The sequence below is a fragment of the Cylas formicarius genome, unplaced genomic scaffold (assembly GCF_029955315.1).
Source record: "Cylas formicarius isolate icCylForm1 unplaced genomic scaffold, icCylForm1.1 PGA_scaffold_7__23_contigs__length_41026272, whole genome shotgun sequence".
Classification (NCBI taxonomy): Eukaryota; Metazoa; Arthropoda; class Insecta; order Coleoptera; family Brentidae; genus Cylas; species Cylas formicarius.
In genome coordinates this window covers 26,451,110-26,477,347 of record NW_026844352.1, presented here as the reverse complement: position 1 = coordinate 26,477,347, position 26,238 = coordinate 26,451,110, and the positions used below count along the sequence as shown (strand labels likewise).

The following is a 26,238-nucleotide window of genomic DNA, read 5'->3' as shown; positions in this document are numbered from 1 at the left end:
AGCTATATCCTCCGAACTGCAACATAAAGTATGGTGGTTTTTACGTCAGGCGTCATTCCGTCGATTGTTAAATGTAAATTATAAATAATCGACTATTAGGCAGAACTCCTAACCTTCTTTTTAAGAAGCGTTGACATTAACATTTCATTTTACAAGCGTTTCAATAATATAATGGATTTTTGATATTCGCTTTAATATGTATTTACCGGGGATATACCGGATGTATCAAGGTATGGTATTAGAAATTTGAAAATAAAAATTTAATTAAATTTAATTTAAATCGGCCACTAAAACGTATTAGATATTTAAAATCAAAATTTTATTTTGATTTTAAATATCATTTTGCTTCCTAAATAATAATGGAGCGGTTTATGAGTGTAAAGTGGATTTTTTTCCCAAAATCCAACTTTTTGCAGCATTAATTTCTTTTATTTATATTTTGTTATCATGCAGATATGATGCAGTTTTCGGGATTTTACCGCACGGGTTTGGGAGCAATCGGACGTTTTCGGGGATATTTTCCACGACTTGAATTTTGACGTTTGTCAAATTCTGACGGTCATGTCAGTGAATGTATTCGCGTTGTTTTGCGAAAATGTACGCAAAAACTAACGGGCGTAGAAAAAGTATAGTATGCAACACGTTCGGTAAATTTTTTAAGTCACTCGTTTATTAAACACTCGCTCCGCTAGTGTCAAATAAACTCAAATGCCGTTTACCGCACTTGTTGCATAATATACTATTTGAGGTTTTTTTGCTATTATGGCCTAAAACGTCACTTGGTGGCAAAATAAGTTGTCCAAACGTGTCACTCATAGCGATATAGAATACGCAGCATTAAACAAAAAAGAGTTTGTCTCATTTTTTTTTTTAAATTTGAGGTAACTCTTTACATTTAGGAAACTCGAATAGTACATTATGTAACAAGTGCGGTAAACGACATTTGACTCACGAGTTTATTTGGCGCGAGCGGAGCAAGTGCTTAATAAACGGGTAAGATAAGAGCTTACTAAAAGTGTTGCATACTATCCTTTTTCTACGACCGTCACGAAAAAATCACATTCTAACAAATTAAAAATAATAACATACCGTTTATCGTTCCGATCGGTTCTGCTATTGTTGTATCTTCTTAACCGTGGATGTTAGACAGATGATTAATTAGTTTATTTAAAGAAAAAGACTGTAATTAGAAGAAAAATCATTTTTTTAAGAAATAATAGTATATTATGCAACAACCATATTCAAAATCTTAATTATAATAAACTTTCTATGGTATGCATTATGTGCATGCAGTCTTATCATAAATCATAATCGTAAATTTACCTTTTAATCGGTATCAGCTTCTATTGTGTTTGTTGGTTTATTTAGGCTGCCCTGGGGGTTGTCTATTCTTTTGGTCTGGGTTTGCTGGTTATGAATTTGGCGCTTTTATAGTTTTGGTTAGTTGTTTTACAGTTACATAGATCACTGTCTCTCACTTTCGTCGCTTTGCGTGCGAAAAATGCATCTCAGAAACTCGAGGGAACAGTTTTAAATTCTATTCCATATTGCTCTTGCGGCTGTAGCAGATTTTTTTATGTCGGAAAACGAGTGCAAAATGTTAGCAACTCTTTTGTATTGATACTTAAAGGCGTAAAATAAATAAATTCGAGATTGCTACAGCGTTCCCTATGCAAGGCGACAAGGAAGCTGATTTTAATTCTACTAGTAACCCTTATAAGTTATAATGTATTTGAAAGCATCCATGTTTAAAATATAGGGACATAACGGAATCTTAATGCGCCTATAACATTGTTATAAAGAAGAGAATGCTCTTAGTTTAACACTAATCTGCACTGAGAGAATACTGCCGAGAAAATGTCACACCCAAACTGAAAACGCCGCAAGGATGAAAGTAAAATTTGGAAATGTCTTATTAGTCGAATGATTCACTCGACATTTTTTAATTTTATCTTCAACATCATCGCGAAGTTCTGCAATTTTTAAATGCCAGCAAATAGATTCGAAAGATATGGGTGGGCCAGACAACTCCACCAGATTTCTTTGTTTCGTTTTTATGCTGCCCAGAATACCGGCCAACATGTAAATACGTGTGTGTTGTAAGGGAAAACTTTAAATGGATGATTATTTCAAAAAATGCGGACGTAATTATGTGTTTTTTAATTTTATCATCTTGACTGAATTGGGTGCTTGTTCATTTTTGATTTATTACTTTGGAAAAATTTATTACAATGAAAAATCTGTTGTATTGTAGGTTTTCGTTGATACGCCTCCAAGAGCAATCGGAGGCAAAACTTTCGAACCCAGTCATTTATACTGCCTTTTAACGTAAAGCTGCCTCGAAAGCTTAATATTCTTTACGCAAGTGTATTTTTATTTTAATAGTGCCCAAGTCCTGATTTAAAAAAAATACACAGTAATTAGTAACCGTCTGATTAGGGTTTTCAATTATTTGTGTGCGTATACAAATAACGAACAACTTTTGGCGCCGACAGTCGAAGCAGATAACATATGTAGGTCAATGTCTAGATATCTTTGGGGCAAAGTCCTCTCAGTTAAAAATAGATCGCAATTTTAACAATCGCGTCGAGCACGGTTGGTCCCGTCTACGTAAAGCTGTTTAAACGAGTAGAGCTTTTTTTGGCGTTAAAACACGAACAGCTTCGATACCGCAGTGCCTTTTATTGACATAAATAATATTAAACAATGTTGAACGCTAGGCGATAGTAAAGCAAGGTGGGAACTTTTGGTATATACTTGTATAAATTTGGCAGTTTCCCACCTTTATTTTTACGAGCTCGTTTCAAGTTTCGAAAGTTCTTACAATGGTCCAAAGACAAAAGACAACGTATCGTTTTTCCCCGATCATCAATAGAATTATTTTTCGATTATAAGTACTATTAATAACTTCATGTAGTGTTAATTTTATATTATTATTATATTGCAAGTTGCCCCCGTAATTCCTGAAATGCGAAACATCGTCATTAAGAATGAACAATAACGAGGTATGTCAAAATTTTAAACGAGTGTCAACACATATTATATATATTTCTCAACAGGTACGTCCAAAGACAAAGAACTTTATCGAACTCTAAATTATTGGATAGGACGTTTCCTTGTGAGAATGTAGACGCAATTAGCGAACAAATACAAAAAGGGAGAAGTCATTGAAAATCAAAGCTCATTATATAAGGCGTTTTTTATTTATTTACCCACAGTATTTAGATGAAACCAAACAAAACGCAACAAGTACAGTATCATCACATGTTTCTCACAATAAGTGGCACCTAAATGCAAGAAGCGTATAGGAGCCAACTTCATTAGATAGTATGTACAATAGTGCCCAAATAATACTCCCAACATCTAAGTCAAAATCTATTACAACAAAAATATGTACACTACGGTCAATCAAATAGAGATTCCCCTCTTTCACTGTTATGCCATTAAAAGGTTTTACAAGCTTGAATATATTTTCTAAAATTATTTTTTATCTCTTCTGGTAAAATATTATTCCACTTGTTGCATGTGTTCAATTGTATTCCAGTTATCACCACTAAAAACAAGAACAGTGCCATCTGCGTATGACACAGTCGAGGCACTGGCGCTTAATTTCAATAAAGTGTTTATATATGTAATGAAAAGTATAGGTGCTAAGACCGTACCTTGTGGCACCAATTTTTATTTTGATACCTATTTGCTATATAATTGTTTACTAATTTGGGACTATTCTTCTGCCAGATCAATAAAGAAAGCCATAAACTTTCTACCTACCTAAATTTAAGTTTTTAGCAATAGTAGATACCAGAGTGAACATGGCATCATCAGTACTCCGCGCTTATGGTATGGAATGGTATGGTATTAGAATAATTATAAATTTTATTTGAATAACTACGGAAATTCTTACCCATTTCAAGTATCTTAGATACTACATCACAGAATAACTAGACCCAGAAATTTGTTTAAAAATGAGTCCATTCTTCTCTAACGACAACTTAAACTCAAAATTGCGGAAATCAATCAAGTGTTGTATTTGGTTTACATTGTTATATGGCGCTGGCGCTTCTTCTTTAAGTATTTTCGACACTGCCGTTCTGAACAGATTGGTACGGGTGGAGTTGAATCACTCGCGCAGGTTTCTTAACCAGGAATGTCTTCTCCGTCCCACTCACCTTTTTCCAACGACCAACGAATCAGCATTAAATAGATCTAATCCAGTTCGTGAGCTGTTTGGTACGAATCAAGATAAGAAAGATGTCACGTGTAAGGGAGGAGACCGATAGTGAAAAGAAATCTACTTTACTATCCCATATTGTATTAAAAATATGCGATAGTAATGTGATTTGAAACAGGAAAAAAAATCATTCCTTGTGAAGGTCTCTTACTCGAACCGTCAACTAATTAAGGCGTCTGTGCTTGAATGTTCTTGGAGCTGATTATCTGTATGATGGTTTTTCTAAAGCGTCTTAAAGAGTCCCCTAAACTTTGAAAGTTTTCTTTAAAAATATTTGAAAATCACTCTTTTATTACAACAAATACCGGAAATCCAAGGGCTCACCCACTTCCTTTACGGGTACCAATTAACAGTGATCCATTAATAGTAGCATGATTTTGATATGGTCGTGGCAGATCCAGTTTTTAATAAACGAAGGACTGAAGGAGTTTATCAATCGCATTCCATACTGTAGCTTTCTCTAAGAGCATTACTTTTTGGGTTCATTTTTGCGATTATTTTCACTGAATGACATGTGACGTAAAATTTAAGGAAAACATCCGATCCTCTCGCGATCGTGGGTAACTAAGCTGACGTCTTAAAGTGGCACTTTCCACATAAATATCACCAACATGCATGAGACACGTGATATATGTCAGCTATCATATGCACGCGGACCCAAGAGCCGACAACAAAAAAAAGAATGCTTCGAACTGTAGAAATGAGAATACTGTGGAATATAAGAGGAGTCTCTCTAAGAGATCGGATGCGCACCGAATCTATTAGAACAGAGCTAGATATAGAAGATATCGCAAGATAGATTTGGTCAAGGAGACGCTGTTGGAGAGACCATGTAAGATCCCGGCACAAGACAACTACCAGGCAGACTCCTACAACGATGGCAAGATAGCTGGACGTCTCTCATACAAGAGACACTATTAGCTAGATTAAACAGGGCATAACCATAGTTAAAGAAGAAGGCTTACATGACATATGTATAGGTAGAATTATAAGCAGTCTCTTAACTTTCTAATGTTCCTCTACGGCTTCTATGCTATGAAAAGAGATCTGAAAATGACCAATTTTTTATGGGCCCTATGAAAACTTAATCGATTGACAGTTGTTATATGACATTATAAAGGTGTATATAATATTTACTGACATATTCCTAGAAAAGAATTTAAAACGAAGTTTTGAATAAAGTAAGTCCCTGTTGTTTTTTATAGATATAAAACTTTTTTCGTTATTAACTCCAAAATTCCTGTAATCCGAATTTTAATTTTCCGTAATTTTACCATAATTATTTTTATCTCAAAACTTCAAAACAACTAAACGTTTGCGATAACAGTTATAAATAATTATTAGAATTTCAGGGCCACTTTGGATAGGTACGCAGTATGAGCCGGTAAAATATTAAGCTTGATACCCCAACAATACTGATTACCATCTTTAAACATGTGTATCTACCTCGATATCCGAGAAGCTTTTGTGATAAAATATGTAGATACAGATTTGCATTTGAAATACAACAATGTACACAAATAACGGCGTTACACACACGAATCCAATTTCTGTTTGTTGACATCGAAATGATACAAGATGCGTGTTTATGTAATGATGCAAACGGTCCGAATGGGTTTCTCCCACTGAGGATGCACGCGTTTAATAAATATTTTATTTTCTTTTATGTCGTTAATGATAAATAGTGACTTTTTTAACATAGAAATGAAATAGAGGATTTTCAAACAGGCAACACATTGCGGTTTTTAAGTCATATTAATCAAACATTATTTTGCTTGGTTAACTACCTATCCAAATTCTACCTGTCTTTATCTAAATGAGTTTAAATAATTAATCTTCCGTCATTCACTGATTGTCCAACCATGCCATCAAAAATGAAAGTCATATTTTTTTAGTTATATCTATAAATATGGTAGTTATCAAAATATCTATCCCATATTCAAGCATCTAAAACTACAGAAAATTTTCTTTTAGGTAAGATGTTGATAGACTGAAATATGACAATGCACTCTCTAGAAATTTAAGTTTTTCTGGAGAAATCTGAAAAAAAGGGCAAAACCAAACCAAACCAAAAATATTAAAAAATTTAAAAAATATATTTAAATAAGTCGTATGATATCAGGAGTGAGTATTTGATTTCATGGCGTTTATCATTTTATAAAAAAAGATGGCGTAACTTTCAGCTATTACTTCGAAGTTTTTCCTAGAAATGCGTGTTTCGTTTACTACTTTAAGTCTAGTCTAGACTTAATTTTTCAAATGTCACTAGGGATTCATGAACATGAGTCCAAATAACAAAAGTATCATCGACGTAGCGTTTCCATAATTTTGGTTTTTGATGGAAGGTGTCGAGAGCTTTTTTCTCAAAGGTTTCCATAAATATATTCGCGATTACTGGTGATAGTGGAGAACCCATAGCTGTTCCCGACGTTTTTTCAAAAATTTGACCGTTATAAGAAAAATATGTTCCAGACAAGCATATTTCAATTAAGATGAGAAGGTTTGGTTCTAGATTCACGGATTCACGGTAATATATCTGAAGTGATGGTGAGAGTTTCAGGAATATTAACTTTAGTAAAGTGGAAACTAACCAGAATATCTTGTGTCTCTAATGTTTATTGGTTCGATGAAGTGAAAGGAATTAAGTACGAAACTGTCAGTTTTCACAGTGAAGGGTTTTAATCTTTGTAAGTCCGTAGAAACGAAGAATTTTAGAGTCATGAGGGGTGACATACTTTTCCACGAAGTGTGGTAGAGAAGAAGCCTTAATGATGGAGTTAAATTAATACTTTTTACAAAACTTCAGGATTCCTCCTGCTAACGTTTCGCCAATCATCCTGTTGGCTTCTTCAGAGCTTTACTAAAACCGACGCAGGAGGAATCCAGAAGTTCTACTACACTTTTTTCAGTTTCAGGTAATTCCGACTTTCAAGACGGAAGTATTCTATATTATTATATGATTCTACATTTTTAAACTCTATGGTCGCAGTTACTGCCAGAAGTTTCCAAAAGAGATTACTTTCAAATTTCGCACGTTACTACTAAGTTAGATTTGGAACTTTAAGCTATAATTTGTGAAAGTAATTATCAGCGTGCGTTGTTGTTTCTTGCCTTTGGAGTGTGATGCACAGCAAGATCACGAAAGTCAAAATTACTTTTGAAGTATTTTCTTGTGTGATTGTGGTAATTTTATATCGGAATGGGGAGTAAAATTTACCTTGTAGACTCCTCGAGTTGTGTTACTTTGAAGGATTTTTCAAAATCGCAAAGACTGAGAGTTATTATCATCATGATTAGAAAGTAGTAAAAACTTGTGTGATATGCAAGTGATGCTGCGAAGTAATGCGACCGTTAAATTATTATCGAGTAATATAAGTAATCGAGAAGTCAACGTAATTTTTCATAGTAACAATTCCTTTCCAAATACCTTAGAAACCACTTAGATAAACCCAAACTATATAAAATATATAAAAACCTAAAAGTCGCTTCCGAAGTAATGATTTAATGCAATTTCAGTGTATAAAGTGATAGAATTTTTTGAATTTCTCCAAAATTATACAGTATTTTTTTCATATTGTAAACAAATTCTGAAATTTTTTGTAATCGGTTTTGTTTTGGACGCCAAATCAGATTTTTTTGTGTTGGTGATTTTACATCAGTTTTCATAGGCGAGCTATGCCAATGGTGTGGTATCGTACAACAGAAACTGAAAATTTCCACATTTCATTTCCAAGATTAGAACATGGTTGAACCAAATATTTTTCTCCACACGCGAGAGAATAACCATTTGATTATTTCTTTTGTATCCTTACCACTAAAACTGTCGTTTCTGCATTTATATCTGCATATAATATTATATATATATAAATTTGATAGGATTTCCCACAAACTCCAGGAACTTAACTGGCTAAAAATTGATAGTTCTTTCAAGTACTTTTTGGTGTCTATCGTTTTCTAAATTATTAGCACTTCCAACGCGTCCTTCTTACAATGGACAGACCCTCACTGCCACGATATCGTTTATCTTCGTTCGGCAGATCATTTTCTTATAATTCTGTTGTAATTTTTAATAGTATACCCAATTCAGTAAAATCACATCCAATTAAATTCTTTAAAAAATATTTCAGAAACTGCTATCTTGTCAAATAATTTGATTTTTAATATTATTCTTTTTATTTTTACTTTTAGTGATTTTCTATTGTTAATTATAACTTCCTATTTAGTTTTCAATTTAAACATTTAAGAGGTTAAGTGGAGTAGCTTTTGTTAGACTTCGCGTCTTCTCTACTGTATGTTTGTATATAACAATATACAACAATAAAGGCAATTTATTATTATTATTATTATTATTATTATTATTATTATTATTATATATACGATCAGTTTAATACAGATAAAATAAACATATTTTTGACATTTAAAACCAGTAAAACAACTGAAAAACAATAAAGCCAATGTTTGTTAAAAAAGAAGAATCAAAATTAATTAAAGAAAAATATTACTCTGGTTTGTATAAGTATAACTAAAAAATAAGTAACATAAAACAAAAACGTATCAAAGTAAGTTTTTGAAAATAGAGATGAATAACTAAAATAAAAATAAAACAATTTTTTTCTCGCTTTAACTATTTTTTGAATGTTACTATTTTTGTTGATCATAGTTTTAGCATTCGTATTTCGGCGGCGCTTCAAAGGTATATCCTCTATACCTCTCTATTTACGACGTAGCAAATTAGTAGCTTAGTAATAAGCAGACTGAGACACTTATAACATTAACAATGCAAATCTGAAGAGAAACAGACTATTATTTCGGGAAAATGTCCACTAGAACCCGTCCGATCCTTATTTTTGATTCGATTTTGATGGTGGTTTATCGTTTTTCAAAATCGTGTTTTTTTTTTCTTCCCAAAAGATGTCCCCGGAGAAAGAATTAATTTGCAATTCCACATTCGTAGTTTTGAATTTTGATAGGTATGGTCTGTTCATAGATATAAGAAAGTGACCAATTCCTTTTGAACGGATTATCCAAGTGTCATTAACATACAATGCAACAAGATTATTACCTTAATTAATAATTAATTAATTAATAATTGCCTTAAATAATAATAATAATCTTGTTGCATTGTATGTTAATGGCCACCCTTGGATAATCCGTTCAAAATGAATTGGTCACTTTCTTATATCTATGAACAGATCATATTCCATATTGCAATGTAAATAAGTTTCGCAAAATATAAGGACGTAGGACGTATCTGTGCTGGTTTAAATTGTGCAATTGATGGAAAAGTAGGGCGTTCGTGAGTAGCGACCTATTTATAGTGAAACCGAAAGTTAACAGATTTCGATTCGACGTAGACACAATTTGTTAGGTAAAATCGATTTTTATGTAGATCGATAAATAAAATCCGGGAAGGGTTAACCGCTTTTTTCCAATATTATGTTATTAGGTAAAAGTCGTAGTCACTTGTACTTAATAGGTGAAGTTTGTTTGGTTTTATTTTTTTTATTTTACTTAGCGCCTTCATTACTAACAGATTGTTATTCTGACCATCGTTGTGATTAATAATTTTTTTTTTTATGAAGTAAGTGTATTGTGCTCAAAGATTTAATTCGATTTCCATTCCTGTCTCCATTTACTTTAAGAATTGTTTAAGAAAAATAATAAATTCGTCAATAAAATGTAAAAATTGTCCAATTCAAAACACATCACGCTTTTGGTTTAGTTCAAATAGCCGCTTCATTGAAGTTAAATTTTACCGTTTTTTAAGAAAATATCCTATTATTTGAGTCTTTTACTATATATCAACCTATACCGGCGGTTTGAAATTCGACTCCCATCATTAGGATATCTGTGGGCTAGAGTGGCTAATATCTAAGCAGTAATCAATTCACTTACAAATTGAAGGTATCTTTGGTACTTGTTGGCGGAAGTTCTAAAATTTCCTAATTAAGAATAGATTTGGAACTTTTTAAGCGTCCACTTTTTGATAAAGTTAAAAGTATGTTATGAGGTTCACCACAAGTGAGAGTACTGGGTTTTGTTTTTACACCATAACTAACCAAGATCTTCTACCTAAATGATCACTAAATCGCACACCGATACATATTGTAATATCAGCTAAAAGAAGCTGTATAAAATGTTACAAGTATTGTTCACACTACTACACGGAACCATTTTCGTACAAAGTTTTCTTTCAAGCCAACAGTAGGTATAAATGCTTCTTAAGAGCATAGAAAATAAAATAATATCGTTTAGTCTTTAGATTATCTACATCTACATGATTCATTCATTGCTATTGTTGTAATGCAAATATACGCATATAGACAAAAGACAAGTGGGGCGAGGAGTCTATCCTAAATGTGAATGGTGCCTACGGTAACCAGGAAAGGTGGGAGAAAATAATTCCCTAGAGGGGCAATAAATCATTGGCCCTGTGACATTATAATGTAATAATATTAAAATTTACATCATTAACTTATAAATAGTTCAATTAAACAAATTTGACACAATTTTGGAGATAATAATAACTCCATCCGATGCCTTTGAGTTTTCGTTGGAAATCATATTTAATTCCAACTGTTAAGTTTATTGCAAGCTTCACAGTATTGCGGCATTTTTGCTATTACTATTTGTAATAGCGATATCGAAAACAATTTTTCACATTCAAACAGTCACTTTCCTCACAAAAAAATAACCAAAAACAGACTTGCAGACAATGCTAGCTCTCACCGATTAGTGCAAACAAAGAGCATTAAAAACTTTGATTTGATAAGCCATCCACCATATAGTCCTGATTTAGAACCTAATGACTTCTTTTTACGTGGGCAACGATTTTTGACACCCAGAAGAAGCTATTGATTCGTTTAAAAAGCATGTTTTGGAGGTGCCATAATCGCTTTGATGATAGTGCTTTGATGATTGGTTTTGTCGAATGCAAAAGTTATTGATCATCAGGTAGCTTATAGTTTTTTATTACAAATCCCGAAATATAAAAGGTAGCCCTCGTATGTGTCCCAATCCGGAACGATATAATTAAACCCGAAACGGATTTTTAACTTTTCGGCACCGAGACTAAAACCACTTTAATCCCAATATCTCAAGCCGTAATCCTTGGTAACAAGAGATTCGCAACAGTTGTCCGCCAAGGGAGGCGGTCCGGCGACTTCATCGCCGTCGGAATCGTCTGGGATCGTAAATAGACCGGGGGGCCGCCGCCGCCGCCACCGCTATCGGCGGGACGTTGGGAATTGTAATGGAATGGCCGGTCTGTCGCACTCTCGCGGCTCTGCGGACGTCTCATCCATAAAAACCAGAGAGCCTCGCGATAAGTTCGCCATGATGAGAATTTTGATTGTAATCCGAGACTCCTAAAAGTCTGCCACGACTTTCGAAAAATCGATGAAATCGAATTTTTGGAAAGTATACGCGTAAAAAAAAACGTTTTTATTTTTTTTTTCTGTGTCTCCGTTCTCTGTTTCTGTTCTCTGGTTTTAATTCAATAACTCTCTAGCCGTTTGAACTAGGTGGCTCAATTTTTGCTTTTTTTTTTACAGTCCGCTAGGTGCGCAAGATGTTTGAAAATGTAGATCATGGCACAATGGCGAGCCTCTTTTTTTTTCGACTTTCGTTGTTATGAAACACGATAAGTGTTCGAAAGTTGAAGCTATCGACTTCATTTTTGGCACACATATGCAGCTTGGTTTCCTGACGGAACCTATTATAATTGGGGGAGCTGGGGGGAATATTAAAAAAAATCGCGTTTGCAAGCGTCTAAGAAAAAAAATCAGACGCAGAAGATTCGGTTCCATAAAATTTTATTCCTGTAAATTTTTCAAAAATGTACAGGGTGCGCAAATTCAAAAAAATTGAAAAATGGGTCCTCTTATTATTGAAAATCGGCTATAACTGAAAGACCAATATGACCAATTGGTGTTATATTCCACATCGAGACCTACAATTTTTGTATTTACGGTTTTCGTCATCACATGCCCTGTTCGAGATATTGAAAATGAAAATCACAATTTCTCGCCATCAATCGAGACGTGATCACGTCATTTACTATTAACACATATTGCATGGTCTCAGAAAACAAGTATTTTCTTGAAAATCACTTACTCCATTGGAAAAAATCATATAGGAGGAAACGTAGGAGATTCAGGGCTATAACCTCTATTTCGAATATTGTTTGAATTATATACAGGGTGTGTATAGGATAAAAATTTAAACATCCAAAAAATTTCCGTTTTTGTTAGTAAATTATTTGAGATAAATAAAAAACTGCTAAAGATGCGACAATTCAATTTGAACAGTATCGTAAACTGTGCCGAGAGTTTCAGGTTTCGTAAATTATACAGGGCGCGCGAGCTATTTGAAAAAATATCATTCGACAACGCTATTATTTGTACAAATTTTAATATTTAACAAAGTTCGGCGCGACTTGAGAGACACTTTATACAGGGTGTATGCACAATAAAATTACATCGATTTTGTGAAGTTCAATAGCGGCCACAGGAGCACGATAGAAAAACAATGTCTCCCTCTTTTCTTTTTAAAATATAAAACAGCTACGCGCTACGAACTTGCCCCGCCCAACTTCGATTTTTTTTAAGCAATCTTGTTCTCACTGTCTCAGCTTAAACTGCCTTAAACTCGAATTTCTACTAAATTCATGTCGCCCTATCCACGATTAAGCGTTTGGTTGACTTAGTATTTATTAAATTTGAATTTTTTCTGCGTTTGGTTACCTTCTTGGAGCTAACATGATTGTTTTGTTTTAAACTTCTCAGTGAATTTTACGTTATCATAATAATTTGTTTTTTTTTGCCAGCCGTTATTTTATTTTGTTAAACAGAAAGAATTCAACGGAAACCAGGAATGCGTAAAACTATATTATCGACCAAATAATAAAAAACCAACGTCGTCAACAAACTCTATCACTCCACTAACTCTTAATATCACTTTTCGTCTAACTAACTTATTCTATGACATAATTAATTTCTAATAATATATATTCGCCGCTGTGGAACCACATGTTTTTTTAAAACAATTTTCCTTAAACATCCCTTATTCAGTATTAATTTTTATTTATCTACTTATTATTGGCAATACGGACAGAGTCCATTTCTACATAAAACTTAGGAAAAATGCACAGTTATATTACAATTACAGATACAAAGCGAAAACTAAAAGTAACAGCCTAGGCTCCAATCTCACAAGTTAAGGAGAGAAAATAAATAACTAATGTTATGGTATGTTATGCTTGCTTGAATCTGATTCCTAGACCTACCCTCAGTAGTGAAAAATTCCAAATGCTCGTTCTCATTGGCCAGTCGGGCCACCCTTGCGATGAATTTATTACGTCCATAGTTGGTCATGTGGTACCGCAGAAAAAATGTGCTATTTAGAAGAGTTACTCGTGTTGGTGCCCAAAAACCCAATTTTCGCCACGACCAGCTTTAAGCGTTTTCAAATCTAATGAGTTTTCAGTTGTTATTCAAGTCGACACCCAACTTAAAAACTATATAATGAATGAAACGGCGCTGAAATTTTTCGACCAGAGCACAAAATTTTATTATGATGTATTTATTTTCTTCATGAGGGTTTATCTTTTTCAAAGAAACTTTCACAAGCTACTGTAATAATTTTTACGAAACCTTTGGATTCCTACTGCGTCGGTTTTTACTGAGTCTTGCACCTACTTGAAACTACGCACACAGACGGTTACCTTAATGTCACGTCACGTCACGTCACGTCACCATCCGACCCAAAAATCATCGGTTATCAACTCTCTTGTTTACAGAGCTGAAAAACTATCTCAGCCCGAGTCACTGAATCCAGAATTAAAATACCTTACCTCTGCTCTTTTTAATAATTTCCACATTAAAGATATTAAGCGTTTCATCACAGAATACACGTCAAAACCAGATTTACCACTTGTCCAAAAATCTCTTATCATCTTCGAGACAAAATTCCATTTGAGATTTAGTTTACAGCATTCCATGCCTATGCGACAAAGAATACATTGGAGAGATCGGACGAAAAATATCAACTAGGCTCAAAGAACAGCCTTAACTTAGCCTTAGCCTTAAGACTAAGACAAATCAACTCATCAGCAGTTGCCGAACACAATCACGAAACCGGACATAAAATTTTATTCAATAAAAGTAAAATTCTTGCATGTGATCAATTCTTCTAGCAACGTATAATCAGTTTCAGTCAAGCTCTGAAGAAGCCAACAGGATGATTGGCGAAACGTTAGCAAGTTCGACTCAGCAAAAACCAACGCAGGAGGAATCCAGAAGTTTTGTAAAAAGATATTGTTATGTTTTTAAATCGTTCGGATGACTGTCCGTAAAACGGAACCGAAAATCCACTGATATTAAAAAAAAACTTTTCCTGTTTTTTACTCTAAGAATTTTATAATTTTCGTATATTTTTCGATTTTAAATATTTTGAGTCATATTAGATACGTTACAATCTACACGAACATAAAAAATTCGAGTCCTATATATATAAATTGAGAATAATCATTGACAAAACGAGATTTTAAAAACATGCAAATAATGCAAAATTGGGTTGCTTAATGCATAATTTTCCTTAAGGTTTTCTGAAAAGCGTACAGCGATTGGCAGTAGTTTCTCGACGAAGAAGTTATTTAATTTCTCCCAACAAACTAATAACCTAAGAATCCAAGCAAATAGTTCAATTTATCGTCCACAAAAGCACATTTTCCAAGTTCCTCATATTCAATAACGCCGCGGACTGAGCAAGGCCTGCAACCGTTATTGCAAGTTTCAGTTTCGAAACTTTCTTATCCAGCACTGGGAAATTTAAACTTGCAAAGTCCGAGACCCTTCGAAGACGCAGGCGGTGTATCAACGGACATGCACATCACTGCAAAACCCCAAATGTTTGGGGCGCGAATAAATTCTCGAAAAAGATAAGTCTCGATTTTCCCATTTCCGTGCCCTAAACCGGGAACTATTTGCTTGTCCGTAAATACGAATGCGTAGGTGTGTCACCAATATCTAGCCAGGGAGTTAATAATAAAGGTCGCATCCAAATGGCAGTTATTTTTGGTAAATCTGTGCCAAAGCTATCCGTTCGTGTCCGAATTTTCGGAAAAGCGCATTTAATGAATTTTCTAGCAACTAACCAAATCTAACCTGACATACACAAAGGAGTTTAAATAATAAATAAATAAATTTAGTTTTATTAGTTTTCAATTCGATAAAGAATCATACCGACATGATCGGTAAAATGACAGTTAGTCAAAATGAGAATTTCAAATCCACTGCATGATTAAAAATACTCCTTGACATTGTGTTAAAGCAGTAATTTTTTACCAAAAACCTTCAAACTGCCATGTGGAAAATCTAAATCAAAAAGTAAAAGTTCAATTTCAGACCGTTTGCAAGTTAAAAATTATATATCATATAATATTTTTCCAATTTCTGCAATTATTCAAAAAGATTCAACTCGTTTAACCTGTCCGCAGTAGTTGGTTCGGGAAAAATTTTGATGTTTTATTCTCATAATGGCTTACTTTTGTTTGAAAGGCCCCATCCGCAGAAAATTATGAAAACCTCCTCAATTGGAAGGCGAAAAGTTAAGAAACTGAAATATCCTTTATAGATCTGATGAGGGATAGCGCGGTGTTATGTTGTCCATAGAATTAATGCCCCTAGAAGGCTGGTATATAGATAGCAGTCATTCACGAGATAGATTATTGCACATGTGCAAGTGTCCGTTATATACAAGGTCGTCGTTAGATAGTTACGGGGGTCAATATAAAAGTCGTGCGCTGCCTTCAGTCAGAATATTTTACTAATTATATAATATTTTATACAATTTTTAAATACATGGATCTTAATACCCTATTTCTCAAATAGTTATTTGTGGGCAATTTATTTTTGTATTTTATCAATATTATGAAAAAAATTATATAAAATGTTGATATATCATTTAGTTAATGTAATTACCTAGTTTTAATTAATAAAAATGTTAATAGTAAATTGGTCTGGTAAAATGAAATACACGTGTTAATTTCGATTTTTAATTAAAATGTTGATCATAATTAACAAAACTAACAAAACAAAATTCAAATTAAAACTATAGACAATATTCATAATAAAAAATACTACTACCAGTACTCACCAGCATTTGTTCTTCAGCCTGATCAGAAAGTAAGTTCTTTTTTTTGCCTTTTAAACTTTTTATGCAATAAATGCTTAGCATCCTGCAGTTTTTTTTAAATTAAGTTGCTTCATTTTTGGAATTTCACAGTTCTACAATCCATGTTGATTGTCCATCTAAATATATGTAACAAACAATAATATATGGATATATTGAAATAATATTTCTCATTCGTCATTTATTTATTAGTGTGCTTTGTCTGCAATTAAATTTAAGTAGGTAATTACTCGATTTTATTGATTGTATCTTACTTTTAAAAGTAGATTGGAAACCAGCTATGGTGTCTGAAGTCCCTCCAATTTCTGTTCCGTATACATATATACGTTTTTTGGTTCTAATCATTATAACTCGTGGAATGTAAATCTAAAATGCCTTCAAATGCCTACCAATTTTTACTACTTTCCTGGAAGGTAGAGCTCCTAACTTCTGTTTATGTTTGGCGAAAATGTATGTGTAAATCATACACTTGCTTTTTAATATCTTCACAAATAGGAAAACTAAAATTTATTTAACTTTGATTGCTTTGCTTAACAGCTTTCCTAATATCGAGCTGGTAATACAGAATAAATTTTGGTTATTTTACTATCAAACAGAGCTCCTAACTTCTGTTTATGTTTGGCGAAAATGTATGTGTAAATCATACACTTGCTTTTTAATATCTTCACAAATAGGAAAACTAAAATTTATTTAACTTTGATTGCTTTGCTTAACAGCTTTCCGAATATCGAGCTGGTAATACAGAATAAATTTTGGTTATTTTACTATCAAACAAACTTATCTGTGCATTATAACTAGAGTTTGGACATTTATGCATTTATCCGGTTTTTTCAAAAAATATTTCAAATATATGCTTTTTTCTACCATATATGGACTTTTATGCCCTTTATTTTTTACATATTTATACATGTATACATTATATATATTATACATATTTACATTTTTACTGAAATTCAAGGAACGAATAGTCAAACGACGAAAAAAATTACATTATATTTACAGTTTTTAGACAAATATATATATATATATATATATATATATATATATATATATATATATATATATATATATATATATATGCGCGAATTTTAATGATGCAATGGTTCCAAATAATGTGAATCATTATCAACCGTTGCATCTAATGATAAAATTTTTGAAATTTTATGTAACTTTTGAAGCCCTCCATTTTTTGTTGTTACACTATTAAATTTATCAAGAATAATTTTGCCTATTCTGTTTGGAACTTTTTTCAACAAATGTTTCGCACTCTTCTACTATTGAAATTGACTCTAGCAAAGGCATTTGTTCGGAGTCTAATTAAAAAAACTGAAATTAGCTTTGATATATATCAATTTATCTATAAGTTCGCATTTTTCATATAAATTTTTAGTTTTTTTAATTGAATCAGCTGAATCTGAATAGTCTAATACAATGTTTTTTATTTGACTAAAGTGATTCGCGTGAAATAAGGCTGCGTCTGACCACGTTCCCCATCAGGTACTTACAGGTTCAGGAGGTAAAGGAACATCCTTAGGTAACCGGATTTGAAGGCTATAAATAGAAAGTCCACAAAATTACAGATAGATTTCATTTCATTTTTAATCTAACCAATGACAGGGTCAAAAATATGCGATTTTATGCTCGAAAAATAGAAAATATTCAGTTTATGCACAACAACTAAAAATATGTACTAAAGCTTCATTTTATGGGAAATATATAATTTTTTTATATCGTCAATCTAATTATTTCATTCCAAGTGTATCCAAAATATTGGGTTGATATTCCTAATTTTAACAATTTTTTGGAACGAATTTTTAAATGAATGGGCGCACGCATATTAACCGATAAACCTATAAAAAATTAACTGAAAATCGGGCTTTCTACGTAGAAAATACTTGAAAATATTAGTTCTGATGTAGACGGTTACTCAAATAAGCCTGTGTTGCTTTAACATTTGTTTTCTTTTTTCCTTTCTTCGCGAGGGATTTCTCTCTCTACCCAGCCTGGTAGGAGTATTAATTATATATCTATTGGCGGCTGCAAGGTTTCGTATTTGGGATACAGTTCCTATAGGTACTTCGATATAATATCTAAACTATTGCTTGAGATTCAGGCAACTTTCAACAATTTAAATTAAACTTTTTTTGCGATTAGCGTAACGAAAGAAATGTTGCCATTTTCAGTGCCTGTCTCAGCATCCAGTGGCGGCGATGTGGTCGCTCAGCAGCAGCAAAGAAGGCACGTGCCTTTGTACGGACGGCTTGTGTCCGACGAGCAGATGGGCGGCACTATGCCGCCCCTGTCTTGTAGCGGCAACCCCCCCTCGTCAACTGACATTCATGCGATGCAAGCGCGGATACCTTTGACGTTTCGGGACCCCTCTTCGGCACCCCTGAGGAAGTTGAGCGTGGACTTGATCAAGACGTACAAGCACATCAACGAGGTATTTATATCAATAGTATGAATTTCAGAATTAAGTGTCCTTAAGGAGCAATCTCCGTAAATACGTTGGAGATGGTTTTTCATAAAACCATACATTTTGATTGTTTCAATAATTAAATATGATTTAAACTTAATGATTTGATCGATGTATAATTTATTTTGTAACGCGTTGTAACTAACCTATAGAGAAGCTGTATTTAAAGGATTGCGGAATTCTCCGCGGCTTTCGACAAATTACACTTCCGATTTCCAAGATCGTTAGAGACGGCAAGCGATATGGCCTGATCATCAATTCCAAGAAAACTAAATTCATAATCATTAGCTGAGACAAACAAATATATGCTAGCGCAACAACAGCATAGAAAACCAAATCCTAGAACGGTTCGAAAAATATCAATATCTTGGATGTTGGCTGCATTCAGACTGGAACCCTGAAAGGGAAATTAGAACAAGAGTAGAAAAAGCACGTGCAACATTTTATTAAGTTTAGACACGTACTGAGCTGCAGAGATATCCAGCTGCATTTGCGCTACGCAAAATGCTATGGGGGGTCTGTCTTGCTCTAAGGCATAGAAGTGTGCATCATAAATACCAGCAGTATGAATAGAATAGAAAAGCCTTTGAAATGTGGACATACAGACGTCTCTTAAAAATACCCTGGACCATTAGAGTAACCAATGAAGAAGTACTCAATAGCATGCAGAAAGAGAGAGAATTGTTTGGGTCCATGCCCCAGGGTAAAGATAGAAGGCAGGAGGGGAATGGGTAGAAAGCGGATTTGAAGACCCTAGGAGAGCTCATGAACACCGCAAGAGACAAAGATAGATCCTAAAATGTGGTCTAAAGAAGAAGATACTGCATGGGAGATTGTTCTGCTCGTTATACATAGGATCGGATCCAATTCGTACATGCATAACATACTGTTCAAATTTTACATGGCATATTGAAACTGAATTGATTCGTATTTGTTGAATCTATGACAATATAAAAATTTGCAATTTGCAAAATGGCATAGTCGTTGAAAGAAATTCGCAGTCTTAATCTTAATTTTCTGCAATATTAAAAAAAATATCACATGCTACATGTTGCTACACTTTTCTATTGCAAAAGGAGTAGATATGAAAAATTAAAAACTTAGGAATTTGGAAGCAACACATAAGTTACTTACTGTATAATACGTGACGTATTTTATTTGGTCAGCATCACCATTGTATTTAGTTTGTTGTATGCGAACAGACAATGTTTAACTTTATAAGTTTCGTTGTGGTTGTTCTATTGTTTGCGTTCTTGTCGCGATAAAGGTACAAAACGAGAAACTTGCGACTAGGAATTTTCCGCCTCTGGCTTCGGAACTGGCCTCTCATCTGTTTTACTCCATTTACTAATAATCTAAATCATATTCGTCAAACCTTTTAGCGTCGTGTGATTGAGATGTTTGTGAATAGTCCTTACATGTGGTTGCAGTAATACTAGTTTTCGATATTAAAAATATATATGAAACCGAATAATTTTGATTAGTTTAGGTTAGTTTAAACGGCGTTACGGTGTAAACAGTTTCTCTTAAATATTCTTTTATTCTTTAAAAAAATTAACCAAAAATCTAAAATTTATCTGGCATGTTCCCGAACGAACCATAGTATATCACTACTCTATTTTTTTAAGGGAATGTTATCGGGACCGCAGTTACGCAAATTTGAAGCGAATCTTGTCCGAGATCCATCCTAATAGAATAGAGTGAAATTTGAACTCACCTTTATCATAAAATAATAGATCCTACGTTAAACACGTTTAGCTATTATAGATTTTTTACCCCGTCAAAATGTTGAAATTAAAAATCGCTATTTTAATAAAATATTATAGTTGTTTGAATTTAACGAACAACATTGCGATATACCATAACATTGGAGGTAAAAAAAGGGATCGTAACTTTTCAGTTTAAAACCTTGTAAACGAATCGTTAGATGGAAAAGCTTAAAAGTTCTTGATAGAAAAAAACATCGTCGGCAGTGAGGTTCATTAGCAGCTAATGACAATGTAGGTAGGTAAAATTAACTTCTGTAAAACGGGGCTGGTTAGAAATATTAATCGAAAGAAAAGTCGCTTCCCCTAAACTGCAACCCGGGGGCAATAAGGCAATAGCGACATATAACGCCTTAAATATTGCCTGATTTGGAATGCATAACACGAACACTGGCTGCTAGAAAAGTTATGGCGGACAAGAAGTGACGGTAGCGGGCGACAGCCGACACATCGGGAACTCGTGACCCAACGCCATATTGGAACTCCTCGCACACTGGCTGCAAACGAAAAATTGGAACGCTCGATTAGACGGATCCCGTTTAAAGGTTAAATTGTCGCACTTAAGTTTTTTGGGGAGCAAAAAAATATTTCCGGAATTTTGATGGCTAGCAATTTTACAACATGCTGCCCACTGCCGGAATTTTCAGGTGTGGTTTTTTTTTCTCTGGTCGATTTAATAATAAAAGAAATTATAATTGAAAACCTGCAAAAGTTTTGAATTACTAAATATGTAGATAATGATATTGACCCAAATTAAAGAAAAAACTTCATAGAAACCATAGAAACTAACATAACATGAAGGTTGGTTAGTTGTTTCCAAGTTAATTAAAATGTTTTTACCCCCTTTAGACCTTTGGCTTGGTGCGATCGATTTAATTTTATCTTTCCGCCCTCGGTTTTCATTTCTTTGATCAGGAGTGGGTTTTCGCGTGGGTGTGTCGTACTTTATGACTCAATTCATTCTTGATTCTCTAAATTCGATATTTTTAATTGTTCGTCGAAAATGTTCACTCGAAAGCATGTTTATATATACGCCAAGCTTATAATATTATTCAGTCCAACTTTGTAACTTTATGAAAATTTGAAATTGTTATAGGTATACTATGCGAAAAAAAAACGACGGGCAGCTCAAATCCAAGGCGATGACAGTTCTCATAAAAAAGAGCGCAAGATTTACAACGATGGCTACGACGATGACAACCACGACTATATTATAAAGACCGGTGAAAAGTTCCTCGACAGGTAATTCCATTCACGAAACAAAAGACCGTTCGAAAACAATAGTAATTATAATCAATAAAACCAAAAAACAGGATGCTGCAATCAAAAGCGCAGAAAGTATTGTGCAAAAAAAGTAAAATATCTATTAACCTCAAATGCAAATGACGAACATTTTGTAAATTTCGAAAAGGTTTTCCTGTTGTCGTCATTAATAGACTCGTTTTATTGATTGTAAAGGTTTCTTACAGTAGGGCCACAGAAAAAGTAGGAATTAAGAGAGTTTAGTTATTATTTATATATTATGAAGTCCAGTTTTTAGCGACCCACCTACCATTACAGATAGAGTTTAAAAAAAAAGTTTTAGATGATAAAAAGTGGATATTTTGAGAAGGAAAGTTTCAATCCGTTCTCAAGTTGTTATTTCAAAATTGTAATAATGCTCCTGCTACATGTATTTACATTTTTTACTAGAAGCTTATTATTAAAATTATCAAAAATACTAATTTAATAGAGTAATCGAGTAGTGAAAAATAAATCTTAAAATTTGTAAGGGGAGAATTGCAATTTTTGCAATAAATTGGGAACTAATTAACTGAAAATTTTAATTCAAATTCTGAACACATTAAGAATTACCGGATAAACCATTATATCCCGATATATTTATAGGGAAATATTGTATTCTACAAATTTTGTATGAATGATGATGATGTATGAATAAATTTTGAATTGGGTTCTTGCTAATTAAAACTGTACCAAACAATTAATAAACGTCATTATTCGCAGATATGAAATTGACTCATTGATTGGTAAGGGATCATTTGGACAGGTGGTAAAGGCCTACGACCACTTGGACAAGTGCAATGTAGCGGTCAAAATAATTAAGAACAAGAAGCCTTTTCTTAATCAAGCCCAAATCGAGGTTAAGCTGCTCGAGATGATGAACAAAGCCGACGCTGAAAACAAGTATTATATAGGTAATTTGTCGTCCATTTGATTAATCAACGACGAAATAAATTTGTTTTTGTTCTGTTGCAGTAAAATTAAAAAGACATTTTATGTGGCGAAATCACCTTTGCTTAGTGTTTGAGCTGTTATCGTATAACCTCTATGATCTGTTGCGGAATACGAATTTCCGCGGGGTGTCTTTAAATCTGACGAGAAAGTTTGCACAGCAACTCTGCACTGCTCTGCTGTTCCTCTCAACTCCAGAACTCAGTATAATTCACTGCGATCTGAAACCTGAGAATATTCTCCTGTGCAATCCTAAACGGTCTGCAATAAAAATAGTCGACTTTGGAAGCTCCTGCCAGCTGGGACAAAGGGTAAGTCTGAAGGTAAATAATTTTTTTTGGTTTTGTCCGAATAAACTGCTTTTTTTTGTATAATTTGGAATCCGATATTTGTCAAAAACAAAGTAATAAGTCATTTCCTATTCTATCTGCGGTGGCTCCCTGTCCTTTATGGCCAAGGCGCTGCATTCAAACCTTTCGATCCATTATGCCCGCACGCCTTCACTCCCTCCCCTAGCTCTGCACTCTTGAGGAAGTAGAGTACCTCTTTCATTGAGAGTTTGCATAGAAGAGATTACGATCAAAAACATGTGTAACAATTCAGAAGCACAAGAACTGAACGACAATATATTGGAAATAAATTTTGAATAGTATCCCAAATTGCCAGGATGTGTTTTCCCTCCTTGATGCGTAGATCGGTTTTGGGACACCTTATTATTTAACTTGCCCATTTCAGAAAGTAGTTTTGAAGAGATTGGCGTTTTCTTACAAACCTGGAAATTTTTGATTGATTTTATATTCTTATTTATAAAATAAAGAGGTTTCCCAAAAATGTATGCAAGATTTGAATTGTGTACTATTTATGCCAGGTTGCTAACTTAAAATAAACACAGCAGGGCTAGCTGAATTTATTAAAAATGGAGATTTGGCAGCTACGGTTTGCATTTTTCATTCAGAATTTGATCCGAAAAGTGTGTTTACTTAAGATACCCTCGCCGTACTACTACTGCATATTCTTAAAGCTTACCGACCACAACTGGGAAAAAGTTTAAAAAAATATCATATTTATCTTTAGTCGAGAAAATGTCGCATTTGGGCCAGATGAAATCTCAAAAGAATTGTTAAGAAGCAAATGCAACCATCATCGGATCATTCTTGGAATATGGTGGTGGTGATTTTTTTGCTCTACAAATGCAATACAATACAATGCAGCTTCAATCACTGCAAGTCATTTTCTGTCTATCTATCTATCGAACGAAATTCAGCCCAAATTTTTACAAAATAGTTATGAAATTTTTTTGTCCGTTACCCCATGTGCTTTTCTGTGCCCAAGTTTATGTCGTATTGTTTATAAATCAATAAATAAAATACAATTTCTGTTCAGCAACCAGATTTTTTAGCTAAATTTCTTGGTGCGTTTATTATTTATTTATTATCAATGAATGGGTTAAGTGCGCATCTCGTAACGTTCAAGTTTCTAATTTCTCACTTATTGTTTCCCTTTTTTCTTTGTTTCTTCCAGATATATCAGTACATTCAATCGAGATTTTATCGATCACCTGAGGTTTTGTTAGGTATTTCTTATGACCTAGCGATTGACATGTGGTCGTTGGGATGTATACTCGTTGAGATGCATACTGGCGAGCCTCTGTTCAGCGGCGCGAATGAAGTTGACCAGATGAACAAAATTATCGAAGTTTTGGGACTCCCTTCGAAACAATTGCTGGATCAGGCTAGCAAAACGAGAAAATATTTCGAAAAGGTTCCCGGCGATCGAAAGTAAGTCGCCCATTCAAGTAACAAAGTAACCATAATTAATAATATTAAATAATCGTAGGTACATTTTGAAGAAAACGAAAGACGGTAAGAAATATAAGGCTCCGGGCACTCGCCGTTTACACGATATTTTGGGTGTGGAAAATGGCGGCCCGGGCAGTCGAAGAGCTGGCGAACCCGGACACTCGATGTCAGATTACCTCAAATTTAAAGTACGTCATTCATCAAGGAAATAACAATTTTTCGCGTCAACGACTTTTATTCGCAGGACCTAATTTTACGTATGCTCGATTACGACCCCAAAACCCGAATCACCCCTTACTACGCGTTGCAGCATAGTTTTTTCAAGCGGACTTCGGACGAAAGCACCAATACCGCTGCTGCGCAGGCAGTCGCCTGTAATTCCAGCAACAGCACAAGTAGCAGCCCCGTGGTGGCCTCCCTAGACTTGTCTTCGAGCGGTATGACAAACAGCGGAGCTAACAGTCAGCACGGTAAGCAGATATTTTTAATCTCTTCATTACTTTTACACATCGGCGATGTAGATTATTCGTTATAGTTCGCAGACGATATACCGTTTGTACTACATAATCCGGTATTTATCTTTGGTAAATTTTTATGAAGGTCTAACTGCAGGCCTACCTGGCTTGGGTTTCTCATTGTAACCCTCAATAAATAGGTTTGCAATTCCAGAATGACGTTCCAGAACCGTACATCGGTACTTCGTGCATATAAATGCTGAAAGCGGTCGGATTTGTATAGAGTTTCATCGATGAGATTCCTCGATTATTATTAATCCATGCAGTAAAAAATCCATTCTTACTTTATAATGTTTATTATAAATATAAATGAAGGAGTAAAACAATGTTAGAATATTTATTAACATGTTATTCTTCATCAAAATAATCACTATCGTCACCGGACTTGTCCCCCACATTAATAATTAATACTGTCACTAGTAAGCATTTTCTTCTTCAATGACATATTCTACACATTTTTCCAACTAGAAGCAGATATTTTTTCTACTTCACTTCTAATTAATCCTATTGCCCCAGAACTAAATTTCGGCGAGGCGTTGTTTCTTATTAAATTGGGTTTTCCATCAGGTTAAAATTGCAGTGATTCTTAAGAACTTCCAATTACTGCTTCTTAGTGTAGGAATTTTCAAAATACATATCATTTTCTGATTTATAAAAAGCACACGAATATGAATTAATATAAAAGTTTAATCAAAGAAAATTTCCCTACTCTTGAAATACAACCGTCCCCACGGCACAGTCCTTGTCGGCTAACATCTTAAATACGGTCCTGGCTTATGGTACACGTGCTGAAAAGAATGGTCCCTTCCACTTTACAAAATGCGGGTCTTTAACTCATTCCGAAGTCAAAACCATGAAAGGTTGTAAAAACGGTATATCGTTACCCGAACTACACTATCACCCAAAAAATAAGCTGCAGAGGAGCGTTTTAAATCACATTCTTGGCTTTCAAGCAGAAAATTTTATTCTATGTTATTAAGGCATACCGAAACTAAACCAACAAAAACTTTAAATTCTGAGCATTGTT

General features: G+C 34.0%; 1 protein-coding gene across 2 annotated transcripts in view; it reads left to right on the top strand.

Moving 5' to 3' along the window:
- Nucleotides 1-26,238, top strand: part of LOC132705675 (serine/threonine-protein kinase minibrain) — a 54,965-nt gene that overhangs the window by 24,208 nt on the left and 4,519 nt on the right. For both annotated transcript variants that reach the window (XM_060676440.1, XM_060676441.1), the window contains exons 2-8: nt 18,607-18,866; nt 21,762-21,907; nt 22,670-22,860; nt 22,922-23,208; nt 24,419-24,675; nt 24,734-24,884; nt 24,941-25,166. In XM_060676440.1, coding sequence (XP_060532423.1) covers nt 18,607-18,866; nt 21,762-21,907; nt 22,670-22,860; nt 22,922-23,208; nt 24,419-24,675; nt 24,734-24,884; nt 24,941-25,166 — 1,518 coding nt within the window. The remainder of the gene's footprint in view (nt 1-18,606; nt 18,867-21,761; nt 21,908-22,669; nt 22,861-22,921; nt 23,209-24,418; nt 24,676-24,733; nt 24,885-24,940; nt 25,167-26,238) is intronic.